We start from the raw sequence: 22,508 nt of genomic DNA, 5'->3' as shown, positions 1-22,508 counted from the left end.
CGCTCTATCGCCTCGTCAAGTTGCACAACATCGGTTTACGACTTTTGATAAATTTTGTTGGAAAATTAAATTTCTAAACGATTCGTTTGTCGTTGCGTCGTTTTATAATCTCAGAGGAGGTTCCGTCGTCGAAGGGAAACGCGATCGAGCTTGCCTAATCTGTCAGTTTTTGCAAAGTTGTTTGTTCCACGCATCCTTCGTTCACTCGCGCTCGAGTAACAGATTGGAAGCAAACTTTTGGATCGACGTCGATCTCGTGGCACAGTTTTTCTTCCTCGAAACTCGAGCGACCATGGAATATAAAAATCTCAATAAGGTCGATAGAAGGAAAAACAAACAGCGTGTTCGCGATCCCATCTAACGATTATCCCGAAGAATTCGTCGTTCTATACCAGAGATGAAATCCTATGCGATACACGTCGACGTTTAAAGACCATTACCATTTTACTGAGAGTTGACTGTTGTCGAAAAGTCACGCGTACCGAAGATGGGATCAGATTCAGCCGTAGACAATCGTAATAACATAATTTAACTTGTCTCTTGTATCGAAACTGTCGAAGCATCGAGAGTGATCTGATCGATATTTAAAAATGTTGCGAACAAGTATTTTCAATCTTCAGATGTTAGATTTGGATGTTGATATACCATACGGATAAAAAAATAAGATAGAACAGGATAGAACGATAGAAGCGAAATACGTACTTGGCGTTGTACGTACATGGGTACGATCAATCGCCGTGTATATCACGAGAACTACTTGTTTTCATCGTTATCTACTCGCTCTAGTGTCGATAAGGGTAACACGAAAACACTTTGTTAATCGTAATGTTGTGCGAACGTGGTAAAAATATGAGAATCATCGGCGAGTATTTAAATTAAAAATCGATGAACACTTGACGCGTATGCTTTAAAAACGAGTGTTCTCAGTTGGGTGGGTAGCTTTCTATTTCTCATTCGATTCTCTCTGTTCTGTTCTCACTTCTACTCTGAATTAACGACGCGGAAACTTCAAGGCTTCTCGCGTTATATGTAATATATTTCGCAACGAGTCTTAAATTCTCTTGCCGGTTAAAATGCAGTCGATTGCGTTGCTCCTTTCGCCTTGCTCGCTGTTTTACCTATTCACCCTTTGCTGCGCGTTCCTGTACTTGGCGTATAACAGTCGGTGTTGCGACAGAGATTGTATACTCGTTACATTCTCGCAGGTAATCCTACAAATACTTTGTTTATTCGTTATCGATCTATTAGCGATACGAAGTCGAATATTTTTTTTATTCCACGTATAATAATTACGATATTTTGTATACTTTATTTTGCCCGATAACTAGTGTGAAAATCGAGCAAAAGTCGTTGCGACGAAGGCAACGAGTATGGCGCAAGATCGTAACTGTTGGACCGTAAGCGTAATTAAAAATATCTATAGTAGTTGGTCGGGTCAGGTCTTATCCGGTATCCAAGTCAGGCAAACTTGCCACTCTCCGATGCGAATTTTGACAAGAGACAAACGGTATTCTTTTGTCCGCGATTTGTCCACGTTTGTCCATTCAGAATTTTCGTTTGTTCGCTATCGAACGAACGAATCCCGTTTGCTTTTTTCTTTTCCTTTTTTTTGTAAAAATTCGCATTTGAAGGTGCCAATTTCGCACAACTCCGTATCCAAGTATAGGTATAATACTATACATTTCAGGAAGTTAATGCGTTTTCCATGACTTTCTTGAAGTTGCCCCGTGAAAAGGCAGTAACGTAACATTCTCCAAGTAATTACTTTGTGAGAAGAAAAGAAACATTGCGAGCAAGACAGCTTTTGTAACAATTTTATACGTTCGTTTCTACGTTTTCTCTTGTACAAAATATCATTCTATAGCGTAAACTATAGCGTAAGAATGGACAAATGACATAATATGACTCTTTAGGGTACTTTATAATATCGCGTCCTTGACACGCGCGCACGTTAACTAAAATTAAGCCAAGGAATTCGGAACCATAGCCAAAAACCAATGCTATGACTTTGGCAAAAGTTCTTCAAACTTGCTAAAGCATGTCCAACTTGATCATACTTCGTACAAGATACTGCGTGTACTCTGCCACGCGTTACTTTTGCTTGAAATTTCGTTTAAATTAACGTTCTTTCAAAGTCCTATCGCTATCGATCATTCACGTTTATTCGACTGTACGTTATTGTGGTTTTTAATATCGCTTCTCGATAACCACCTACGTACAGCCTTTGTTCCTCTCTTCGAGCGTTATTAGTATCACGATAAATATACGATAAAAAAGAAGAAAGAAATAAACGGATGTTTGTTATTCGAATGGGATACTATGAAACGGGAGCAAATAACGGATAAAAGTAGGATGCGAGCAAGCAACCTAACGATTATGTATTACGATGCGCGTTCGATCGTTTGCGAAGCGAGCTCGGACTTTACTCGATCGATCGTACTTAAACGAGTTATGCATCTAGTTTGTCATTCGTCTGTCGACGCGAACAGTCTAATCGTGAATATGCTTTCACGTTTAAAAGAAACGTTCGATGAAACATGGAACATCGCGTACGAATAGCATAGATATAGTCGGTGGAAATGATATAGCGAGGTTGTAAATTAAAATATTAAGCGTCGACATCAATTGGCGTAGCTGCACTCAGGGTCGTGCGCGTTTTATAGAAGCACCTTGAATCTCAAGCTGTAAAAATCACTTCTGAATTTTCAATTAGGATTTCAATTACAATTGCTGTACATTGCGGAAAACGTATATGGTATACAGACCCCTTCTGTTTAAATATTTAAAAATTCGAGCGCTTCTATCGTCCGTACATAATATTTCCCGGCAACGAATGCCTTTTTCCGTTTCAAATATGTACATATTTTATTAATGTTCGTGTACAATGCATTCTATCGTTTATTCGGTCGAGAGAATTCTAATTAGAAGAATTTAGTAGGAAAGTAACGGTGTTCCAACTACCGAAACAAAATACGACGTAATTGAAGAACTGGAAAGTGACGTAAGAACTACACGGCGTTGGAAAAGCGACGATAACAGACACGAGAAAACAAAAACATGATATTAAAAATTACCCAAAGAACGTAGATTCCTACGATGCTGGTAACGGTAGAAAAAAATTGAAATGTACCGATGTGGTAGTTTCGTTGCGATAAAGACGATAATAACGACGATTTTATACAAATGGAAAGAGCAAACGAGAGTGCTAATGAAAAGGTGCCTTCTCGTACCATAGCAAAGATGGTATGCGAAAAAAGGCATCGACAATTCAAAGTACAAAAAGAATAGCTCTACGCTATTACGTACTTGTATCGAGAGAATTATGCGACTTAGCAGCGACAAACAAATACGAGATCCATAAATATTTAAAGAAATTATCAATTCACCTTATCCCGTATTCGAATAAACGAAACTTCGTACGATCGATTGTTTCGTTATCCGAACAGTCTCTTTCGTCTTCCTGTTAGTTCGGATAAGGAAGACACTAGTGTATTTTCGGTAGGTCGTATCCTCCAAATTCTACTTTGTACAAACATTTTTTAAATCTGCCGCGAGAAAAATATCAGGAAAAAAAAAAATAATTTTGAAACGAAGTATCGCTGCTTCGACCGATCCGACGACTGGTTGCGTTTTCGTGTTCTTTCGTTCGTACGTTTATTCGATTTTATAACAGTTTTACGCTCGATCGTACGAATCCCGCTCGAGTTTTGATCCAAAGTACAGTTAACCGAGGACCGCGTGCACCTTCGCGCCGATGACGTCACTGGTAAAACTACCGTCACCGGAGCAACAATTGGGGCCGCGAAACAACCGGTAACTTCTGATTCCTCGCTGTGGTACCTCGCTTCGCTCCAACGTCGTCTTCCTTTCATCGTTTTTCCACAAACTAATCGTTGATACGATTAATACGATTCCATGCCATATCGACTTACGTGTATACGTTATTATCCGTTTACACGTATAGCGTACATGCAAATAACGTCCATAATGTAACGATGTTTATAAGAGATACGATTACACGATTCACGAGCGATGTGTCGCGTTGACAAAAATAACGGTAAAATTTGTCAAATTTGCAACTTAAATCTTGATAACGTTATAGTGCCGTTATCGAAGTAGCGTAATCGTGAACGGTGGCTCGATAAACGATAATCGATGACCTATAACGTTCACGAGAGGTGTGCGCGAAAATGCTCATGATTTTAATTTGGAACACTGTGGAACGTGAAACGAATATGTAACTAATTGGAGCGTCGATGCACGTTCTGCGAATACGCAAGAAACGTGCGTGAGCATACGTTGACGCGTGGACACAAGTGGGCATAGTGGGCACTTGGGCAGTGTGGGCACACATCGAGTCCCCCTATTTTCATCGTATCATCCACTCGGACTCGCTTGCGTCCGATCGCGTTCGTTCGAGCACGGTTAGTCGATCGTTCAGTCACTCGGTTAGACGGTCACCAAGTTACGTTCGCGTACGTACGCTCCGATCGTTCGAATATTCGATTCGAGTATTCCTGTTCGATTCCGGTGGGTTTCGTGCACCTCTTTCCGAAAGCGTATCGCGTCGCGCAGTTGACTCGTAGCCTCTCTTTCGATTCTCTGGATCGTTTCGCCGCCGTCGTGTTCGCGTCCGCGTGTCAGTGTCACACCGCTCTGCGCTTTTGCTTTCTTCTCGATGCTCGATCATTTTCGCTACTCGTACCGTCGTGACCAAATTTTTCTTCTCCGGCGAATCTTCTTTTGCGAAGTAACTCTGCGACGTTACTCTTCTGCTTATAAATTCAATCTTACGATTATCCTGAAATTGTTGACAGAAAACTTTATTTACTGACTTAAGAACTTACGGCCCGTGTGTAAAAGTGTACATTTATATGACAGTTTGTTGTACAGTCTTTAAATGGCTTGCGATAATAAGGAAAAGACGAGCGACACTGCCAAAATTTATACGCGTAATCGAAGGAACCAAGCGATCGACGATCGAGCCTCTTCCAAGCGGCAAATATTTGTTGATCAGGAAATCAGCTGATCAGTCGTAACTACGTCGTCGTTGTTGAATTTTTTCACGAAAAGAAATAAGCTACTTGCGCGATGAGTACCGCTTCGTAATAGATGCTAATTAACGACGAAATGTTTAATACAGTGTACATATAAATATGCAACGTCGAACAAACGTTAAAAGAATTGCCTGCGTAATTTGGTATTTTAACATTTTCGCTGCTAATCTATGCATATTTGCGAGAAATATTATCGTGCTGCTAAGGTTGAACAACGATAATTTTGGCGTGCTCGATAAGGTTCGAATTAGCCGTCGATTATCGATATTGCATCGAAGCAGGAAGTTTCCGTTGGTTAAGCTTTTATCTTTAACAACGAAACCTTGACGAATACGGAAATAGTGGTTTTTAGTTTGTACTACGATGCCTATATCTGCGTGAAACTCTTTTAAAGCGAACAGTTAACGCGAATACGAGCAAATTGTGAGAAAAAGGATTTCGTTAACTTCGATATACGCATCCGCGTACTCAAATATCTACATAGATCGTTACACCTCGTAAAAAGACGTTCTTCTTTCAATCCATCGCGCGTAAGAAATTGATGTAACTCGATGGATAGAGATACAACTGACATACTCTACTATACGATGCGACTCGTCTTTACCTTTCTTTCTTTTCCACGTTCGAGGATGGAAAGATCGAACGGAACGCGCGAATAAACACGTTGGTGTTGGTAAAGGGAAGTATGTAAGTATAGCGTGCGCGATCGTACATTTTCTATGACGTAATCAATCGCGGGTGCGAAGGTCGTGTCGATGAGCAGAAGCTAATAAAGAGTCAAGGATAATAATTACTTATTTATAGGAATCGACTACAACGTTACAAGTATCGTTACAACGTTCTTCGAGCAAGATCTGTAACGTTGGCGCTTTCTTTTAACGTTGTTCGATAACTCGACCGAGATCGACGATAAAGTCGATCCAGATTTGTTATTAGCTACGTTACAACTGCATCGTCGACGCGCGTTTATCGGGCTTCTATTCGTTGAAATTAAAGAAAAAGAGAAATTCGTCGATGTGTCTAACCCTCGGTAGGTTTGATTTCTATTCGACGTTTTTGCGTTATGGAGGCACACGCTTTCCTCGGTATCGCGTAAACGTTACGTAAGTCAGGTAACGATCTTACGCAACAACTGTTGCTAGAAAGAAATTATGCAGTCGAAAAGAACAAATATCGCCAAGTAAAAGATCAAGTGTTGTGCGAGGCGACACGATACGCTCGAAAGGTTGCGCGTGTGTTTGAATCGCGGGAAACGGTGACCAAGTGAAACGATCGAGAAGGAATCTACAATTTGTTACCAATTATCAATGTACAATTCGGAATTGTTCAAGACCGTGTGGACGAAGATAGGACAAATGTGCAGCTACATTACCTGTGCCAAGTCTTATCTTTCGGGTTAGTTTAACGAGCGAGTATGAATCATATCATTATCCTATGCGTAACGAGTCCGATACTTTTAACGGTTATCGTGCCGTGTTTGAAGATATACGCGTTACCTATAGCTTCGTTGCGTGTTTTCGATAACGGCTTTTAACTCTCGATAATCGGTTTTTAACGGTACGAACTACAATAAATTCTAAAAATCGTTAGTCACGCGAGTTAAACTGTTTGTAACTGTTCGTTATTACCTCTTGCTAAATCGTCTGCTTTAACCGAGCAAGTGTTTCGCATAACGATATTATTACGTATAATACAAAGATAGGTTGTATCATACCAGGTCGAATAAAGTACATGGAAACGAAACGTTGGTCGCTAGACGGGAGGTACTTTCACTTTCCATCGCTGTAGCTATCCATTGCTTGCTAATCTACTCAAATGTATACCTAATGTCGCGCTTCTGCGTTCTACGCGTGTCATATGCATACGCCCGAATCGATTAAAATCGTTGGAAATTTACTTCCTTATTTGTCCGCGTTTTCGTTTTATTTTTCAGCCAACCTATTTTTTATTTTCGATATCATTCCTTCGATCTTGCTACCGTATCTATATTCGGTAGTTTCCTAATTTCAATTTGTTTTTCTCGAATCTCCATTTCATATCAACGAAATCCTCTAAATAGTACAATGTAAGATATTGGTAATCTTTCAAACAAAATATCTCTTACGTACGTTACACGATTTTCTAATCAATTTCATTTCGTAATATTTTCTTCGATCGTTCGTTCTTTGCCGTATTATAGGCAGATAATAATTTTATTGTAGTGCCCTCGCGCGCTCGCGCGTGTGTATTATATAAACTACTGTATCGATTTTACAACCTTCCAATGAGTCACATCCTGCAGTTTGAAAAACACTGCCCTAGCTAGAGGGAGCTGGTTTGCTGAATTCTCGAAAGGCTCAGGAGGAATGAAATTTAGGACAAGGTCAGGTCAGGCGCGAAATTCTTGCGATAATCCCACTTTTTTCGTCGGTCAAGCATCGGTGAAAATATCGATATGTATATCAGTTTCAAGGTTAAGCGTTCAAAATGTGAGAACGGTAAAGAAAGGAGTAGATATAATTTAAAAAATTTCGAATATTTCATATTTATTATTCGGATACTGTTGCGGTTGTATTCGTATTTTATTTACATTAGACGATGTCAAGTACCCATTCCTTTCTTTCGTTTATTCTCGCCTCTTCGCGTTTCGTATCGTTCGTAACGTAGAATTAAAAGTGAAATCTTCTTTCGAAATCTTACAATAATTGCCTTTCGCTAATCTTCCGATAATTTCTCGAAACTCTTACGTGCACTTTTCGAATGGTTTTCGAATGTTTTTCGAGAAAATACGTTTGCAAAATCTACAAAAATATGTATGTAAAAGAATCGGCGTTAACTGGCGCGAAACCGACTAGTTCTTGTTTTACGGTATTTTATCAAGTAATCAGACTTTCTATCCGTCGAACGATATACAAGTAATACTTGGAGAAACGTTGCACGATCAGCGAAGTTGCAATATTTTCCGCAAGGTAATACACGCGGTACGATCTTTGAACTTTGAATTCTCTTTACATCAAGCACCATATGCACCGTAATATATTTTCCAAAGTCTCTAGTTTAAAGTAATATATGTTGCGAATATATCGCGTCGATTATGCGATAAATATGCAAGCGGTCGTTTAAAATTTATTAATGTTGGCTATTTAAAGTAAAACGTTGGCAAGATTGTTCGTGTGCGATTACGAGGACGAACGGCCTCGTTTGACTTTACCTGTCTCCTTGATACGAGGAAAAGCGTGACCCGGTTTTCATTGATCGCAATAGGCAGCAAATGTTCGAAAAGCGATCCGATACGAGAACGCGGAAATTATTAGCTGAACGCAAATTGAAAATGAATAGTCGCGCGACAAGTATGTTTTCAGGGAAAGGAAATTGGTCGAGTGTTCGTCGACTTTGTTAAATCGGAATTCGTCGGCTATACGCGTGTACAAAGACGGGAACATTCCCGTATATTTCAATGGATTGTTTACGTCCGTTGTAAGCCCTGCTACCGGAAATATGTAACAAAAGGACACGATCGAGCGACAATACTTCTCTTCTTCTTTCTCTTCTGTTCTTCTTCTGGACAGATTTTACCAGTATCCGTGTACCTATATAAACGTGCAGATGTACAAATATGTAGGCGGACCAACGACTCGGCGCACGCGCTACCCTTTGTCTCTGCTCTGTGGGTTCGCATCTCCCAACCTCTCGAATCTAGGCTGTTACCGTGGCAACACAGCTACCGAATAGAGAAAAGAGAATTTTACCGTACGAGGAAACTTTTCTATCGATAAATAAGACAAAATTCGACGTCATTTTCAATTCTTTAAACAACGATTACGATCGTAAATCGTTACACTTATTGTCCGATAATGTACCTTTGAAAATGTCAAAATTCATCATACTCACGAATGGACACTGTGAAAGAATGGTCTGACGAAATAACAATATGCTTCTTCTTATAATATATTCATATCGGAAATATAGGACAAGCTAGCAGTAGCCAAAATACTTCCTCTCGCTATGTAACGCTTCCTTCATTGTCTATCCATCTAACTTTTCATTTTTTAATGTCTCCCACTTTCCTTTTTGCGCGTCTCTCTCTATAAGTATGTCAAAAGGGAATCGAGAAAACCTCGGGACACGCTGCAATAAACTCGATACGTTAAATTTTGATTTTGTACCGATTTAATACGTCGATATGCTGATATGCACGCGTATGTATATACGCATACATATATACGTAAATAAAGTTATCATTACGTATAATCCTTTTTTTATGTTTCAGGTTAGTATCGTTATTCGTGCAAATTTGGACCGAGAGAATGGCCGGTAAATTAGAAAATGTAGAAAATTTACCAATGTCGGAATCTTGTTCTTCGATTATACGGTAAGAGAAATCGTCGAAGGAACGTATAATTTCTTCGTTATATTGTCTCTATATTTATTATTCCGACAAACTTATCGAGACAAGTTGGAAACTACGATCGAAGGACTTCTTGGAAAATGTTGCGATTAAGAACAAGAATCACGACACATACTATAATATCGCGTTATTTTAACACGATTTCGATGAAATTATTCTTTGCGTTCATTCAAATTAATCTGAAAAAGGTGTTGAAACAAAAAAAGAGTAACTCTGGAATTAAAGGAGAAAGTGTTTTCACCGTCGTTAACATGCAGTTAACGCGCTAGTAATGTTATATAACCTTGTATAAATCGTTATTAAAATTAATTGGTTCCACGTGATGGCGATTACCAATAATTTTTCATTTTACTCGTTGAATCACGAAAGATGATTCACGCTTGACCTCGGACCAGGGCTCCACGCGTGTTTTACAGGTTATTTTCCACAATGTATTTGAAAATCAATCTGTTTTCTCGATAGAAAAATTTAAGTTAAGTTTTGGTAACGTCGACGATTCCTAAAATTAAATACGAAGAATCGCTACGTTAAAAAATCAACGATACATTTTAGAACGTTTCGTACGGTTGAAATATTCGCATGTACGGTAAATATTTAAAAAAGTGAAAATCCTGTTTTTTTTTTTTTTTTGTAAAAGGTAATAATTGATCATGACATAGAAACAGGCTCGTTAAACGAACGATAATCGCGTGACGTTTGCGAGGTGGAAAACACGTGGTAGATGAGCAATGCAAATTAACGTATAAAGTGGTGGAACAAGTGTACGAATTAGATTGGGCAAGCGGCTAGTAAACGCGCGCGCGTTCACGGCGAACAACGGAGGACGAACGGTCGACGAATAAGCAAGCAAAGTCGAGCAACTGAGCGAGCAGCTGACGCGGCGAAATCAATATTCCCACGTGAAGAGGTGGACGATGTATTATATGTACTTAGATAGAGGGCAATGTGAGCGCCGCGTCGCACTGTACCGTCCCGCTATATCTTTTGTTAATCTGCCTACCTTTACTCGCGTAAACTCTTCATTTGCAAAACAGATCTACAAGGTTAAACGAAGAAATAAGTTTTCAACGAATGTCTCCGTATAACGTTTATAGCATTCGCTGGGGCACTCGCGTACCACCGACGTATTGTTGTGCGTTGAATTTTCTTACGGAAAGTGCCACGTGAACGAAAATGTGGACGTTTCGGAGAACGCCGCCATCCCCTCCCTCCCTTAGAAGCCGATATTAGCGGAAGGTTTGTCGATCAACGAGTTAATAGATAAGCCTATCGGTGCCGTTAACCAAGAAATTAAATTGGAAAGATTGGTTGGACGGTGAACGTTCGAGTTTGATTATACTTGTGTAGAGAGCGGAAGGAAAGAGACAAAGAAATAACGAGTACACGACGACGGCGGCGGGGTTGAAAATACCGAGACGTCGGAAGCGCACAAGTGGGTAACCGTGATCAGGTGACGAGGGTAGGCTGGCTAGATCGTCGCGTCACGGTCCGTGGTCCGTAATCCGTAGTCCATGGTCCATGGTCCGTGGTCCGTGATCCGTGATCCGTGATTCGCAGTCCGTAGTCCGTGGCTCGTGGTTCGTAGTCCGTGGTTCGTGGTTCGCAGCAGTCCGTGGTTCGTGGTTCGCAGTTCGTAGTTCGTGGTCGGGGTAGTCACGCGCACTTTCGGTCTTCTCCTCCTACTTCGATCCCTCCCCTCCGATCGTGCTAGTGTTTTCTGGACGAAGTTTCTCTTGGATTGTACGTTGTATATAGTGTACGTATAGGATCTCGGCGGGCATAGAGAGAAGGAGACGAGAGAAAGAGATCGGGAGTCATCGGTTGGCACTTGTGTGACGCGTTTCGTTGCGTTTATATCGTACGGTTCGAACCGTCGCGCTCTTCTTTCTGTCGTGTTTTTGGAGAGAAGCTCGAATGACGAGCAGGTCGCGTGGTCGTGGTATAGTCGGAGTTGGAAGTGGGCATCCGTCGTTCGGTGGTTCCTTGTCGTCACCGTCGTCGCCGCCGTCGTCGTTGTCGTCGTTTCGTCGATCCTTGGCGACGAGAACACGAAGAAAAGTGCATTCTTTCGTTCGATGCGTTTTCCTAGCCGTTCCAACGTCTACGTGTTCCACGGTCTTGACGAAACCCGCTAAAATTGGATACCACGTCGACCACGCGATATTCGTAGCTGACCAACACCAAAGACGAGTCGAATGATGCGCAGTCGCGTGAAACCGCTTCGCCAACGATAACAAGGAAAGTACGAATTTCTTTTAACTTCCTTTACGATCTATCTCGTTCTAACTTGCGTCAAAGTGTACGCGTCGCTTCGTTCTTCCCTTACTTTTTTCTCCTGATCGCCACGTACATTGTTTAAACTCGATACTAGCGTTCTCTTTTACGTAATGTTACAATATTTCTACGACGGTAAGTCGTCGAGTTGGTTGATGAGTCGTCGTCGTGTCGAGAATCGTGAATCGCGACTGACCGACACCGTCCTTCCAAGAACTCTCGACGATCGTCTCACAAAGTCCGCGTTCCACGAGGAAACCGAGGAAAGAAAATCGAACGAAACGTTACGTATACGTAATCATAGCCATCGAACAAAGTGGCACGCGATATATTTCGAGCATTCGCGAAACGTTTCATAATTATAGAACTATTCGAAAGTTTGGTTATTCGTTGCTTTCCAACTATGCGCGATTATCGTTTAGCGCGTCTTGGAATTCGGACGAACCGTTGGAGCCGATGACTCTTGGATACGGTATTTCGAACGACGGTTCGAACTACGATTTATTTTGAGTGCGTAAAGTGACGGTTTTATTGCGCATCAACTAATACCGCGCATACCTAAAATAGCGACAACGCGTCCTCGTAAAACTCGTTCACCGCGCCTGCCGTTCTGACGTAAAACACGAACAAACACCGAACTCGAAACTATAAACAAACGTCCGCGAGTTTGGTAGAAGTTGCGCTTCGCAGCGACTCGTTCTTTCCGCCAGTCGACTCGATTTTCTGCATTTTCTTGCAAACGTCTTCCTCGAACCGGAAACATTCGTTTCGATTTGCACGAGTATCTCCCAGTGGAGAAGAAGAACGATGGTCAGTTCGATCGGGCCTTTTGATGTGCGAGCGCGGCTCGTGTAGAGTGGTGCGTTCGGTAAGAGTCGAAGAACGGTAAACCAACCGTTAGTAGGTGAAAGAGCACGGGACGGGACCGGGGCATGGTACGAAGCCACGATGAGCAACGAACTCTCGAGCGAGCGAACGGGAGCGAATGACTCAGGCTCGGGCATCCGCGTGACACAGATATACATACATGCGATATATACAAGCGCTACGACCATTGTTGTTCTTTCAACCATTCCACCATTCCTACGATTTATTATTCTACGAGTGGTCTCATCGGTTTTGGTACGTTAGTATATACGTAGTTGATGCTTTTCGAAACCATCGTACAATAAAATCAAATTCTACCCTTTGCGAAGTGAGTAACGTCAACCGTAACCTTCGATATTTTTCCTTTCTTTCTTCAACAAATAACAAGAGGTCGTAGCGCGTTGAGACGGGTTTTTTGTTTTTTTTTTTTTTTAAATTCTAACCAATGTTTATTCATCGAGAACGAAACACGCTTACACGCCTGAGAGAAATTGCTCGTATCTCGCAACTATTCGGATCGAACGAAGATGTTATTTTTCTGAAAGATCGTCTCCGCTGACTATCAAAGAGACGTTATTCCGTTCGGACAGCAACCGGTGATCGTCGGAAAATCGTTGCAGCGACTCCATGGTTCCTCGAAGGAAAAGCTTTTCCTCGAGCTACGCCTTTGCATGGAACCGATACGGGACTGTTTTTACCCGGATGAAGCGATCGGATCGAGATCGATCGTTTACGGCTACTCGCGCTACAGATACAAGCAACGATCAAACCATTTCGGTTTGTCGTTAAATTTGCAAATGTTGAAAAATGTAAACGCGAGAATCACCGAAAAGAAGGAGAAGAGAAAAGATTCAAATTATGTATATAGATATTTGGCCGATACGTTCGGATAGAATCGATCGCGTACGAGCGTACGAGCCGCGTTATAAACTGTGCGATATACGTATTACGTTTGAAAGAGCGCGGAACAGTCGAAATATTTATAAAAATATCTTGTATCGCAAAGCGACGATCTTCTTCGAACGAGAACAAGTACGACAGTTTCGACGTCGGTACGTATGCACTTGCTGGCGATAGCTGAAAATAAGCACGGCTTCTTAAGAATATCGTTCGAAAGAAAGCAATCGTTCGATCGTGTTTCGCCTAAAGCTACGTTGACCTCTCGTTTCCAATCGAGCAAGGATATAGGTCGCGTCAGGAACGTAGATCAGGCTAGTCTTCTTTCACCGCTACGTTTGTTCGATATCGCGAAAATAAACGATGCTTCTAATCTAATTCACGTTTGAAAAGAAGCAGAATCAAGAATCGGGCTTCGGAAAGGGTCTCTTCTCAGAAAATCGTATGGTTGTTCGGCTTTGTAGGTGAATGTACCGTTTGTTTAATTCCGCTATACCACGCGATGAATTCGCGTTTAGCGCTACTCGAAGAAAATCGATACACAGACGATAAAACTTATTAAACGATAAGAAATTGATTACCGACGAATACGTACTGTCTAATTGTTAACTGGTCAATTCCGGTCGATTCGCGACATCGTTCTAAATTATTTGCACGATCGCGCGATAGCTTCGAGCGGAATAATAACGTTTTACCAAAGCGACTGCGTACAAAGAACGTATATATATATGCGTATCGACCTAAAAAATCGTATTTCGTATTTAATTCGACCGGTATATACCATGATCGAACAAAGCCACTTAGAGTACGTATACCTGCTGCGAAGCGAGCACAAAGTCGTCTTGCTTCGATTTTCCCTCGGTCATAATTGTATACATACATACGTGTAACCGTATCGATCGCTGAACGATTTTCTCTACAAAATCGACGGAATCGTTACGAATAAACGTCGAATTGAATTTAATAACGACGTTTCTTGCTAATCTTTTTCTATATTTCTACGTTAGTTGTATACGCGTTTTTTTTTTTTTGGAGCACACGGAGCGGTATCGAAAAAGAAATCTTCAACGAGATCTTGTCGAATTTAGTAGCAAAGTATCGATCGATGCTGCACCGAGCGGTCGCCGCGTGTATCCTCGAGATAAATTTAGGTACTGTTACTGCTTTTTAGATTCGTTGTATATAACTGTGACGTCGGTCGCGAACATTCCTTGATCTTTCAAACCGATCATAGCGAATAAATTATAGCAGCGCTTTTATCTCTTAGCAGATATTCGTAATTGTATATTTACAGGGAATTATCGTTGGTTAAAATTATACGGCCTTTCCACGCGGTTAACGCGTTTCGTTTTACGAAAATGCACGTTACGTAAATGCGTACGATGAGAAAATATAATCAACCATCGTGAAAATGCTTTTCTCACACCGAACTTTGTCTTTGAAGATAGCGAAAGAAAATGAAAAGGAAAGAAAGGTATAAAAAGTAAAAGATAATTTTGAAACGAGTTTTAGGAATCGAGAACAGAGAAAACGACGATGAATTATGAAAAAGGTTTGAATCAGCGAGTGTCGGTAGCGACGAAATGGAAAAAAAAAAATGAAAATGGATAGAAAGAAAATATCGGTAGAAAACATCGAGCGGCTAGTTTGGAGCAAATCGCAAAGACAAACGAGAGTTTGGAAGAAAGGAGAAAAAAAGAAAAAACACGAGTTCTGGCGGCGTTGAAAAGAAGAGACGAAAGTAAAGTATCGTACGCGCGAGTGATTAGCGTATAGAATCGCGCGTAGGTAATTTTCGTTGCATCTTGCAAACAGGAATGATCGGAATTGCAAGTATCTCGAAGAATATCTGCGCAGGATTTTTATGGCGGGCATTACCCGTTCGTTCACCGTCGCGAAAACGTGAGGTGTTTGAAAATGCATGCCGTTTGAACGCTGTAACCGTCGATCACGTAAAAAGAAATCGGTTTTCCGCAATTACTCGCCATAGTAGCGTACGTGTGCACCAAGGAAGAAGGTGCTCGATCGCCTTCGTTATTTACACGGTCGTCGAATGTAAATAATCTTTAAAAGTGCTGACGCCGATAAGCACCATTACCACCGACGCCTACGCATACGTGACTCATGCTCTCGATAGTTGGTATGTTCGTAGCGTAACGCGTGATACGTATATACACGCGATACATACATACATCTAATCTGTAGTCCTTCACCGTTCCCCGACATAGCGCTTTTTTCTTGCTTGTCCCGTTTTCCCATGTTTCCCTTTTTCCGTTGTAATTCACGCGAATTATCGTCAGAACTCGATAAAAATTTAATAAACGCTGCGAGTAATTATGGACGCGTAGCGATACAAAACGCGCATTCCTTTCCCCTTTCTCTTTTCTCTCCGCCTTTCTCGAGTTTGATCGTTGCGATCGATACATCCGCGATTCACGAACAAAACAACACGAACTTGATGTTTAAAGCAATTCCACGGTAATTTCGAGTTAAATATTACGATATCGACGTAATCGAACGAATATTACAAGAGCCCTTGAGGCTGAATAAACTTACGCTTATTCTTGCGTATTATCTCACCTGCGTTTCGCTACCTACCTCTCAACGGTTTCTCTTTATCCGCGACAGTCGATCAGATTCAATCCACGTCGTTATCGTTATAGTCGTTGTTACTTTCGAAGAACGAAGATAATTGGTTCGACGACGTCGTTCGTTCGTCGATCAATTTTCGAAAATGGCATTAAAAATAATTGTTACAGCTGTTAGAATTGCTTAACAAGTATGCTGTTTGTGAAAGCGTTACGCCTCAAAGGCAAAGTTACGAGGAAATTTTGAGATTTTTATCTGAAATGCTTTGGCAAGCGTTTCCGGTCGAAAAACCTCGATGCTCGCCCACTTACGCCAACTTGCGGTAACGCGGTAGACGGCTCGCAGCGTTGCTCGATGTTCTTACTCGAACGCGTCCAGTTTCTCGCATCACGCGCATACTTGTACGCTTGTTGCAAGATGTTTCGAGAAGTTGCGTTCCGCCCTCGATACTTTCTATAAAAAAAAAATACCCTCTAATTTGTGTTTTACGCGTAACATTTCGTTTTATCGAACTGTAAACAGGAGATCGATTCTAATTCAATTTCCAAAGAATGGAATTTCCATGGTGTATCGCGACGCGGAAGAAATTCGAAACGAAAGAAGACCAGGCAGAACATCACGGACATTAGTGAGACAGCGTTTTGTCGATACGTGTACGCGCGCTTCCGAGAGTAAGTGGCACGGTCTAAACGCAAGAGCATCTGCGACGATACGTTAACTTTATTTGATAATGCCGGCGATATTTGTCGATAACTTGCCGTGTGCCACGTACACCACCATAATTTCTGTCTCGTAATTTCTACGCGCGCGTGATATCAGAGGCTCTAGTCGTAAGCCTTGGACTAGCAAAAATTCGAGAACTTTGATTCCCTGATTAAACGTTGTTGTAAAGTACAAGGCCGTTTCGACGATGGTTCGATTTGGAAAAGAATCATCGACGTACGAGATAAGGAAAGGACAGTTTAGCAAGGAAATAAGTAATTAATTCGTATTTTTATCGGTTCCCTTATAGGATTACAACGTCACGCTTCCATACACGTTTCGCGCGCAGTACTCGATACGATATAAAAAAATATGGCAAAGTACATAGCTAAAAAGGTGAATGTATCTACATGTATAGTTACTGGCGTTGCCGATAGTTAAAACTATATTCGGTTCGATCGAAGGTCGTTATAGCAAGATGCAATCAACGTTCTCGCTTTCACACGATTTCTAGCCGAAGTTCAACGACGTTGTGTACGTAATATCCAAAGTTCCGATAATTTTATTCCACGCTTTATTCCGTTGCCTTTTACGATTCGTTTTGACGATGTACCTGTTTATTCGTTACATCGCGGTTTCCTAACGTTAACGAGTATCAAGTATCGTCTGTACAGCGATCGAAACGGGAAACGCTTTACCTCGAAAGTTTTTGAAATGTCGGCGTTTGTCCGCAAATCTATTGTATTATTTATCAGTGTACAGGTTATTTATCATCGTGCCGTTTGCCGTTTCCAATTCAGCAGTTCAATTCGGTTCGATTCTCGATGATATCTACGTTGCTTCGTCGCGCTTTTGCGGCAGTAAGGTCGTCTCGATATCGCAAACGATTTTGGTGAAAGAAGGAAACGAAATTAATAGTCGCAAACTCTTCGAGCGCGAAAGAACGCCGAAAGAACAGAGAGAACCGGCTAGTAACGAAAACGCTAACGGTACGCGTTTTACACAACCAGTGTCGAAGAGAAGCCGTGTACGATCAACGGCGTTGCGTATCTTCGATCCGCATCTTATAATCGATCGTAATCGTTTTCCACATCGTATTGCGATAAATGTATTTAGCGATTTTTGAAATAGTTTGAAATATCGTCGAAACGAGTCGCAATTTTATCGGATTTTAACGCAGATTTTAAAGCGGAATTATCGAGGATAACACGAGCGAGCCAGTGTCGGCGATCGAAAGATTTTCTTAGTATTCCAAGCGGCAAGAGAACGCGAGATTAATTACAAAAGTCGCAACGAAGAGCCGGGTAGCGTAGAGAACGGCGCAAGAAGAACGTTGTTCGCGTGTCTTATGTTACCCTTTATTTGCAGACTGAACGCAAGAGACGCGCAAAGTATGGCTTCTAGAATAGTTTAATGCGGCCTTGCAGACCGTAATGTAATCAGCGCGTGACGTCATTGTACCTACTCCCTAGTTGTGCGAGGATCGAATCGCGAAATATACCTTGAGGACGAGTGTACCGGAGACGTACGCGAAGCCGGCGAATCGTGCCGTTCGATCTCTTCGGTATATCTCGGTACATATATTTCTTCGATTCGATTTCGTATTCGTATCTGCGCGTCTGTGCTCGTTCTCGTATCTCCGGTAAAATGGTCCTCGTATTCGCGGAATCGTAAGGGAGCAGCGACGTTGTTCTCGACGTAAGTATAAACCACTTGGTCGAGCGAAACGGAGAACGAAAATGTATCAACGTTTCTCGTTTAGTTTCATTTCTCGTACAATACCCTGCGACCGTTGTTTCAAGTACCGCGGCCAATTCCCCCGACTCGAACGTTCGAACCTTTTAAAGTTTCTCAGGATTTCTGAGCTTCTTCGATATCGCCGTTAGAGATAGGTGACATCATCGAGAGATATTAATCGATGTTGTACTATGCGCTGAGAAACAGATTTTCGATTCCGTGACTCCAGTACGCAAACACTGTCTCGACCGAACGATGCACGATCATTCACCGCAGCCATTATTTAATAAACTCCAAGGCTAGTCAACTTTTGCTGTACGCGAGAGAAGGTTCATGTTGCGTTCGAGACGGCCGATATTCGACGCACGGTGAACGAACCGATTATTTCTTCGTGTCTCCTTTACAGATATCCGCCGATTTCAGGCTACAACGTCTTTCGATGTAGCTCTATAGATCAAATTTTGGCAAGATATCTTACGAACCAACGACCGACGATCGTGCAATAAATCGAGGAAATTTTGAAATTTCGATCGTTGGTCGCTCGCGTTACCGTTTTTAACTAGATCGAAGGGTTTTAGTGCGAAAAGATTTGTGTCATTGTCACGGCACGAGACCTCGCTTCTGGAGATCGGTGTGCGGCACTCAGTGACCTCCTTTTGCATGTATTACAGGGGTGCTGGAGATGGCGGCCACAGAGAGCACGATCCGTTTCAGCGGCCATACATTGGACAAAGCTACAAAGGCCAAGGTAATTTCTTTATTTCTCTCGTTGACAATCTCGCTTTTCGTTTTTCGTTCGTCGCGTTTCTTATCCTTGCGTAGTAAATTTCAAACGGTTGTAAATCGATGTTCGAACGATGCAGATACGGATATTTGTACGAAAAACTCGCCAAGCTAACCATGGCATTTTCATTTACATTACCCTAGTAAGAGATTGTTTAACCCATTTTTCGGTATATGCGAACCACGTATGTACGTGGATAGTTTGCTTTTTCTATCAACATTTATATGTTTTTGGCTTTAGGTAACGTTGGAGAATTACTACAGTAATCTGATAGCACAGCACATCGAGCGAAAGCAGAGGCTCGCGAAATTAGAGGAATCGTTGAAAGACGAAGGTCTGTCGGAACAACAGAAGCAGGAGAAACGGTTGCAGCATGCTCAGAAGGAAACTGAATTCCTTCGTTTGAAACGTTCCCGACTTGGCGTCGAAGATTTCGAGCCTCTCAAAGTTATCGGCAGAGGTGCTTTCGGAGAGGTAAATTTGCGTTGAATGAAAAGCTGGATGTTGCCGTGATCGAAAAATTGTTCCTCTCTGAGAGAACCGCGTAGAATGCGAACGATTTTTAAAGGTAATCTCTGTTTGTAATCTTGTTGTCGTTGTGTATCGAACAGGTAAGACTCGTGCAAAAGAAGGATACCGGGCACGTATATGCGATGAAAATTTTAAGAAAAGCCGACATGCTGGAAAAAGAGCAAGTGGCGCACGTCAGGGCGGAAAGAGACGTCCTAGTGGAAGCGGATCATCAATGGGTCGTAAAAATGTATTATAGCTTTCAAGATCCTATAAATTTGTATTTAATCATGGAGTTTCTTCCAGGCGGTAAGATTTCATTTCAATTATAGTTTTCGCGCTAGTATACGCTTTTACTTGTTGCTTTTTCTCTCTCTCTCTTTCGTTTCGTTGTCTTTCCTTTCTTACGAATTATTCTTACAAAACGTACACGAACACGCTCCTTGATTTCATTACGTAATTCGATTGCTATAAATATTTGCAACCATCTCCTATTTTACGTTAAATTACAATTAGTATGCCGATCGTTGCACCTTATCGCGTATGTCTGTATGAAACAACAAAATCATCGAAATACGTATGTTCTTGTAGGTGACATGATGACGTTGCTGATGAAGAAAGATACGCTTTCCGAAGAGTGCACGCAATTTTATATTTCGGAGACAGCGTTAGCGATCGACTCTATACATAAACTGGGATTTATTCATAGGTAAAACACAGAGTTACGAAAACTAACGGAAAGTAACGATTCGAAGCGACGTAGCTAGAAACTTATCGGTATAATATCCGTTTTTTCAGAGATATCAAACCGGACAATCTGTTATTGGATGCACGAGGTCATATAAAACTGTCTGATTTTGGATTATGTACGGGTCTGAAAAAGTCCCATAGAACCGATTTCTACAGAGATCTCAGTCAAGCAAAGCCTTCGGATTTCAGTACGTCTCTTCTTCTACCTTTTCTTTTCTTCTTATTCTTGTTCTTCTTATTCAAAGTACCACCGTTTAACCGTTTCGTTACAGTGACATCGTGCGGAAGCGGAAGTGGCGGCGCGATGGATAGCAAAAGAAGAGCAGAGAGCTGGAAAAGAAACAGGAGAGCTTTGGCTTATAGTACAGTAGGAACACCCGATTACATAGCTCCGGAAGTATTTTTACAAACAGGTTACGGACCTGCTTGCGACTGTTGGTCCTTGGGAGTTATCATGTACGAGATGCTCATAGGTACTGAGAAGCTTCTGCTCCCGTAAATTTCCGATTTTAGCAAGAAGAACCGCGTGTACCGTTTGTTTTCCATATTTTCTACAGAACTTTATCGATAACTTTCGTCTTTACTTCAGGATATCCTCCATTCTGCAGTGAAAATCCCCAAGAAACTTACCGGAAGGTTATGAATTGGAGGGAAACATTAGTTTTTCCACCAGAAGTTCCCATCAGCGAGGAAGCTAAAGATACCATAATCAGGTTTTGTTGCGAAGCCGATAGAAGATTAGGTTAATATTTGATATGCTATGTTCGAACGTCGATAAAATACCTTCGATACGTAGTAGTTGGACGACTCATACGATTCTTCTTCTAAAATGATCCATAGGTGCGCAAAGAGGTATAGAAGAACTTAAACTAGCCCCTTTCTTCCGTGGCGTCGATTGGGAACATATCAGAGAAAGGCCAGCAGCGATTCCAGTCGAAGTACGTTCTATCGACGATACTTCCAATTTCGACGAATTTCCCGACGTGAAATTAGAGATACGTAAGTATACTAAACATTTATGACGACGTACTATTATTCCAATTCCAGGAGGAAATAAAGAACGGTACGATTACTTACCCGGTAACGTAAATTCGAATATAATTTTCTCCATGAATTTTTTTTTTTTTTTCGCCGATTACAGCATCCGCGCCAATGCCTCAAGATGGGGAGGTAATATACAAGGACTGGGTATTCATTAATTACACGTTCAAACGATTCGAAGGTTTGACGCAACGAGGAACGCCAACCAAGAAATAGCAACACTCTATTTCTTGCTCGGTTTCGACCAGTCAGCAGCCTGACGCAACTGGAATTCCGGCCTTGGTACATAACCCGTACCCTCCGATGTCATCAACGGCATCTCGAACGGATGGTTGATTCGTTTTATCTTCTGAATACGGTCCAGTCAATCATCGGCAGTCAGACGCTTTTACATGTACATACGTGATGAGAAATAGTCACGACGTACGTACATAGGTACACGTTATCGTATGAAAATGCGAGAGAAGAAGAAGAAAAGGAAGAAGAGGTAAAAGGGCAAGGAAGAACATGACAAAGACGATAAAAAAAAAAAAAAAACGTCGTGTTGTTTTAGGACAAAGGACAAAAAGAAAAAGAACGAAGTGATAAATATTCCGGAGACGAGCAGGTGCAAAAATCGTTGCACATGTGATAAGGAAGAACCGAAATATTTTCATGCGCACTGTAACGTTTTTAGCGATGTCGCAATTATAAAACACGTTTGTTTTTCGTTCTATCGTGAATGCTGTTTCCATCCGATCTTCGATGCGTAGCATAATAAGATCTCTTTCTCTCCTTTCCTCCCTCCTCTCTTTCTCTATCTTTCTTTTTATAGTAAAAACATTAATGGTAGGAGCAAAGATGGAGCCTCGGTCCCGTGATTCTCGCAGAATGTGTATAATCTTTGTATAGGGTTTCGGTCGATGTCTTTTCT

At 41.5% G+C, this 22,508-nt stretch overlaps 1 protein-coding gene across 11 annotated transcripts in view; it reads left to right on the top strand.

The window, feature by feature from the left end:
* Trc (Serine/threonine-protein kinase tricornered) overlaps positions 1 to 22,308 on the top strand; it is a 39,443-nt gene extending 17,135 nt beyond the window's left edge. For 5 of the 11 annotated variants that reach the window (XM_072022757.1, XM_072022767.1, XM_072022776.1 and 2 more), the window contains 9 exons: positions 19,182 to 19,258; positions 19,535 to 19,768; positions 19,906 to 20,113; positions 20,396 to 20,513; positions 20,603 to 20,742; positions 20,827 to 21,027; positions 21,144 to 21,296; positions 21,395 to 21,553; positions 21,696 to 22,308. In XM_072022757.1, the coding sequence (XP_071878858.1) occupies positions 19,182 to 19,258; positions 19,535 to 19,768; positions 19,906 to 20,113; positions 20,396 to 20,513; positions 20,603 to 20,742; positions 20,827 to 21,027; positions 21,144 to 21,296; positions 21,395 to 21,553; positions 21,696 to 21,811 (1,406 nt within the window). In that variant the 3' untranslated portion in view covers positions 21,812 to 22,308. Of the gene's footprint in view, positions 1 to 6,187; positions 6,453 to 9,332; positions 9,409 to 11,218; positions 11,687 to 11,816; positions 11,854 to 16,553; positions 16,743 to 19,181; positions 19,259 to 19,534; positions 19,769 to 19,905; positions 20,114 to 20,395; positions 20,514 to 20,602; positions 20,743 to 20,826; positions 21,028 to 21,143; positions 21,297 to 21,394; positions 21,554 to 21,695 lie in introns of those variants that run through there. The other 6 variants (XM_072022804.1, XM_072022841.1, XM_072022832.1 and 3 more) reach the window with 6 other exon arrangements.
* Positions 22,309 to 22,508: the final 200 nt, after the last annotated feature.

The sequence above is a fragment of the Bombus fervidus genome, chromosome 1, assembly GCF_041682495.2.
Source record: "Bombus fervidus isolate BK054 chromosome 1, iyBomFerv1, whole genome shotgun sequence".
NCBI classification, from domain to species: domain Eukaryota; kingdom Metazoa; phylum Arthropoda; class Insecta; order Hymenoptera; family Apidae; genus Bombus; species Bombus fervidus.
This window is presented reverse-complemented; position numbering and strand designations above follow the sequence as displayed.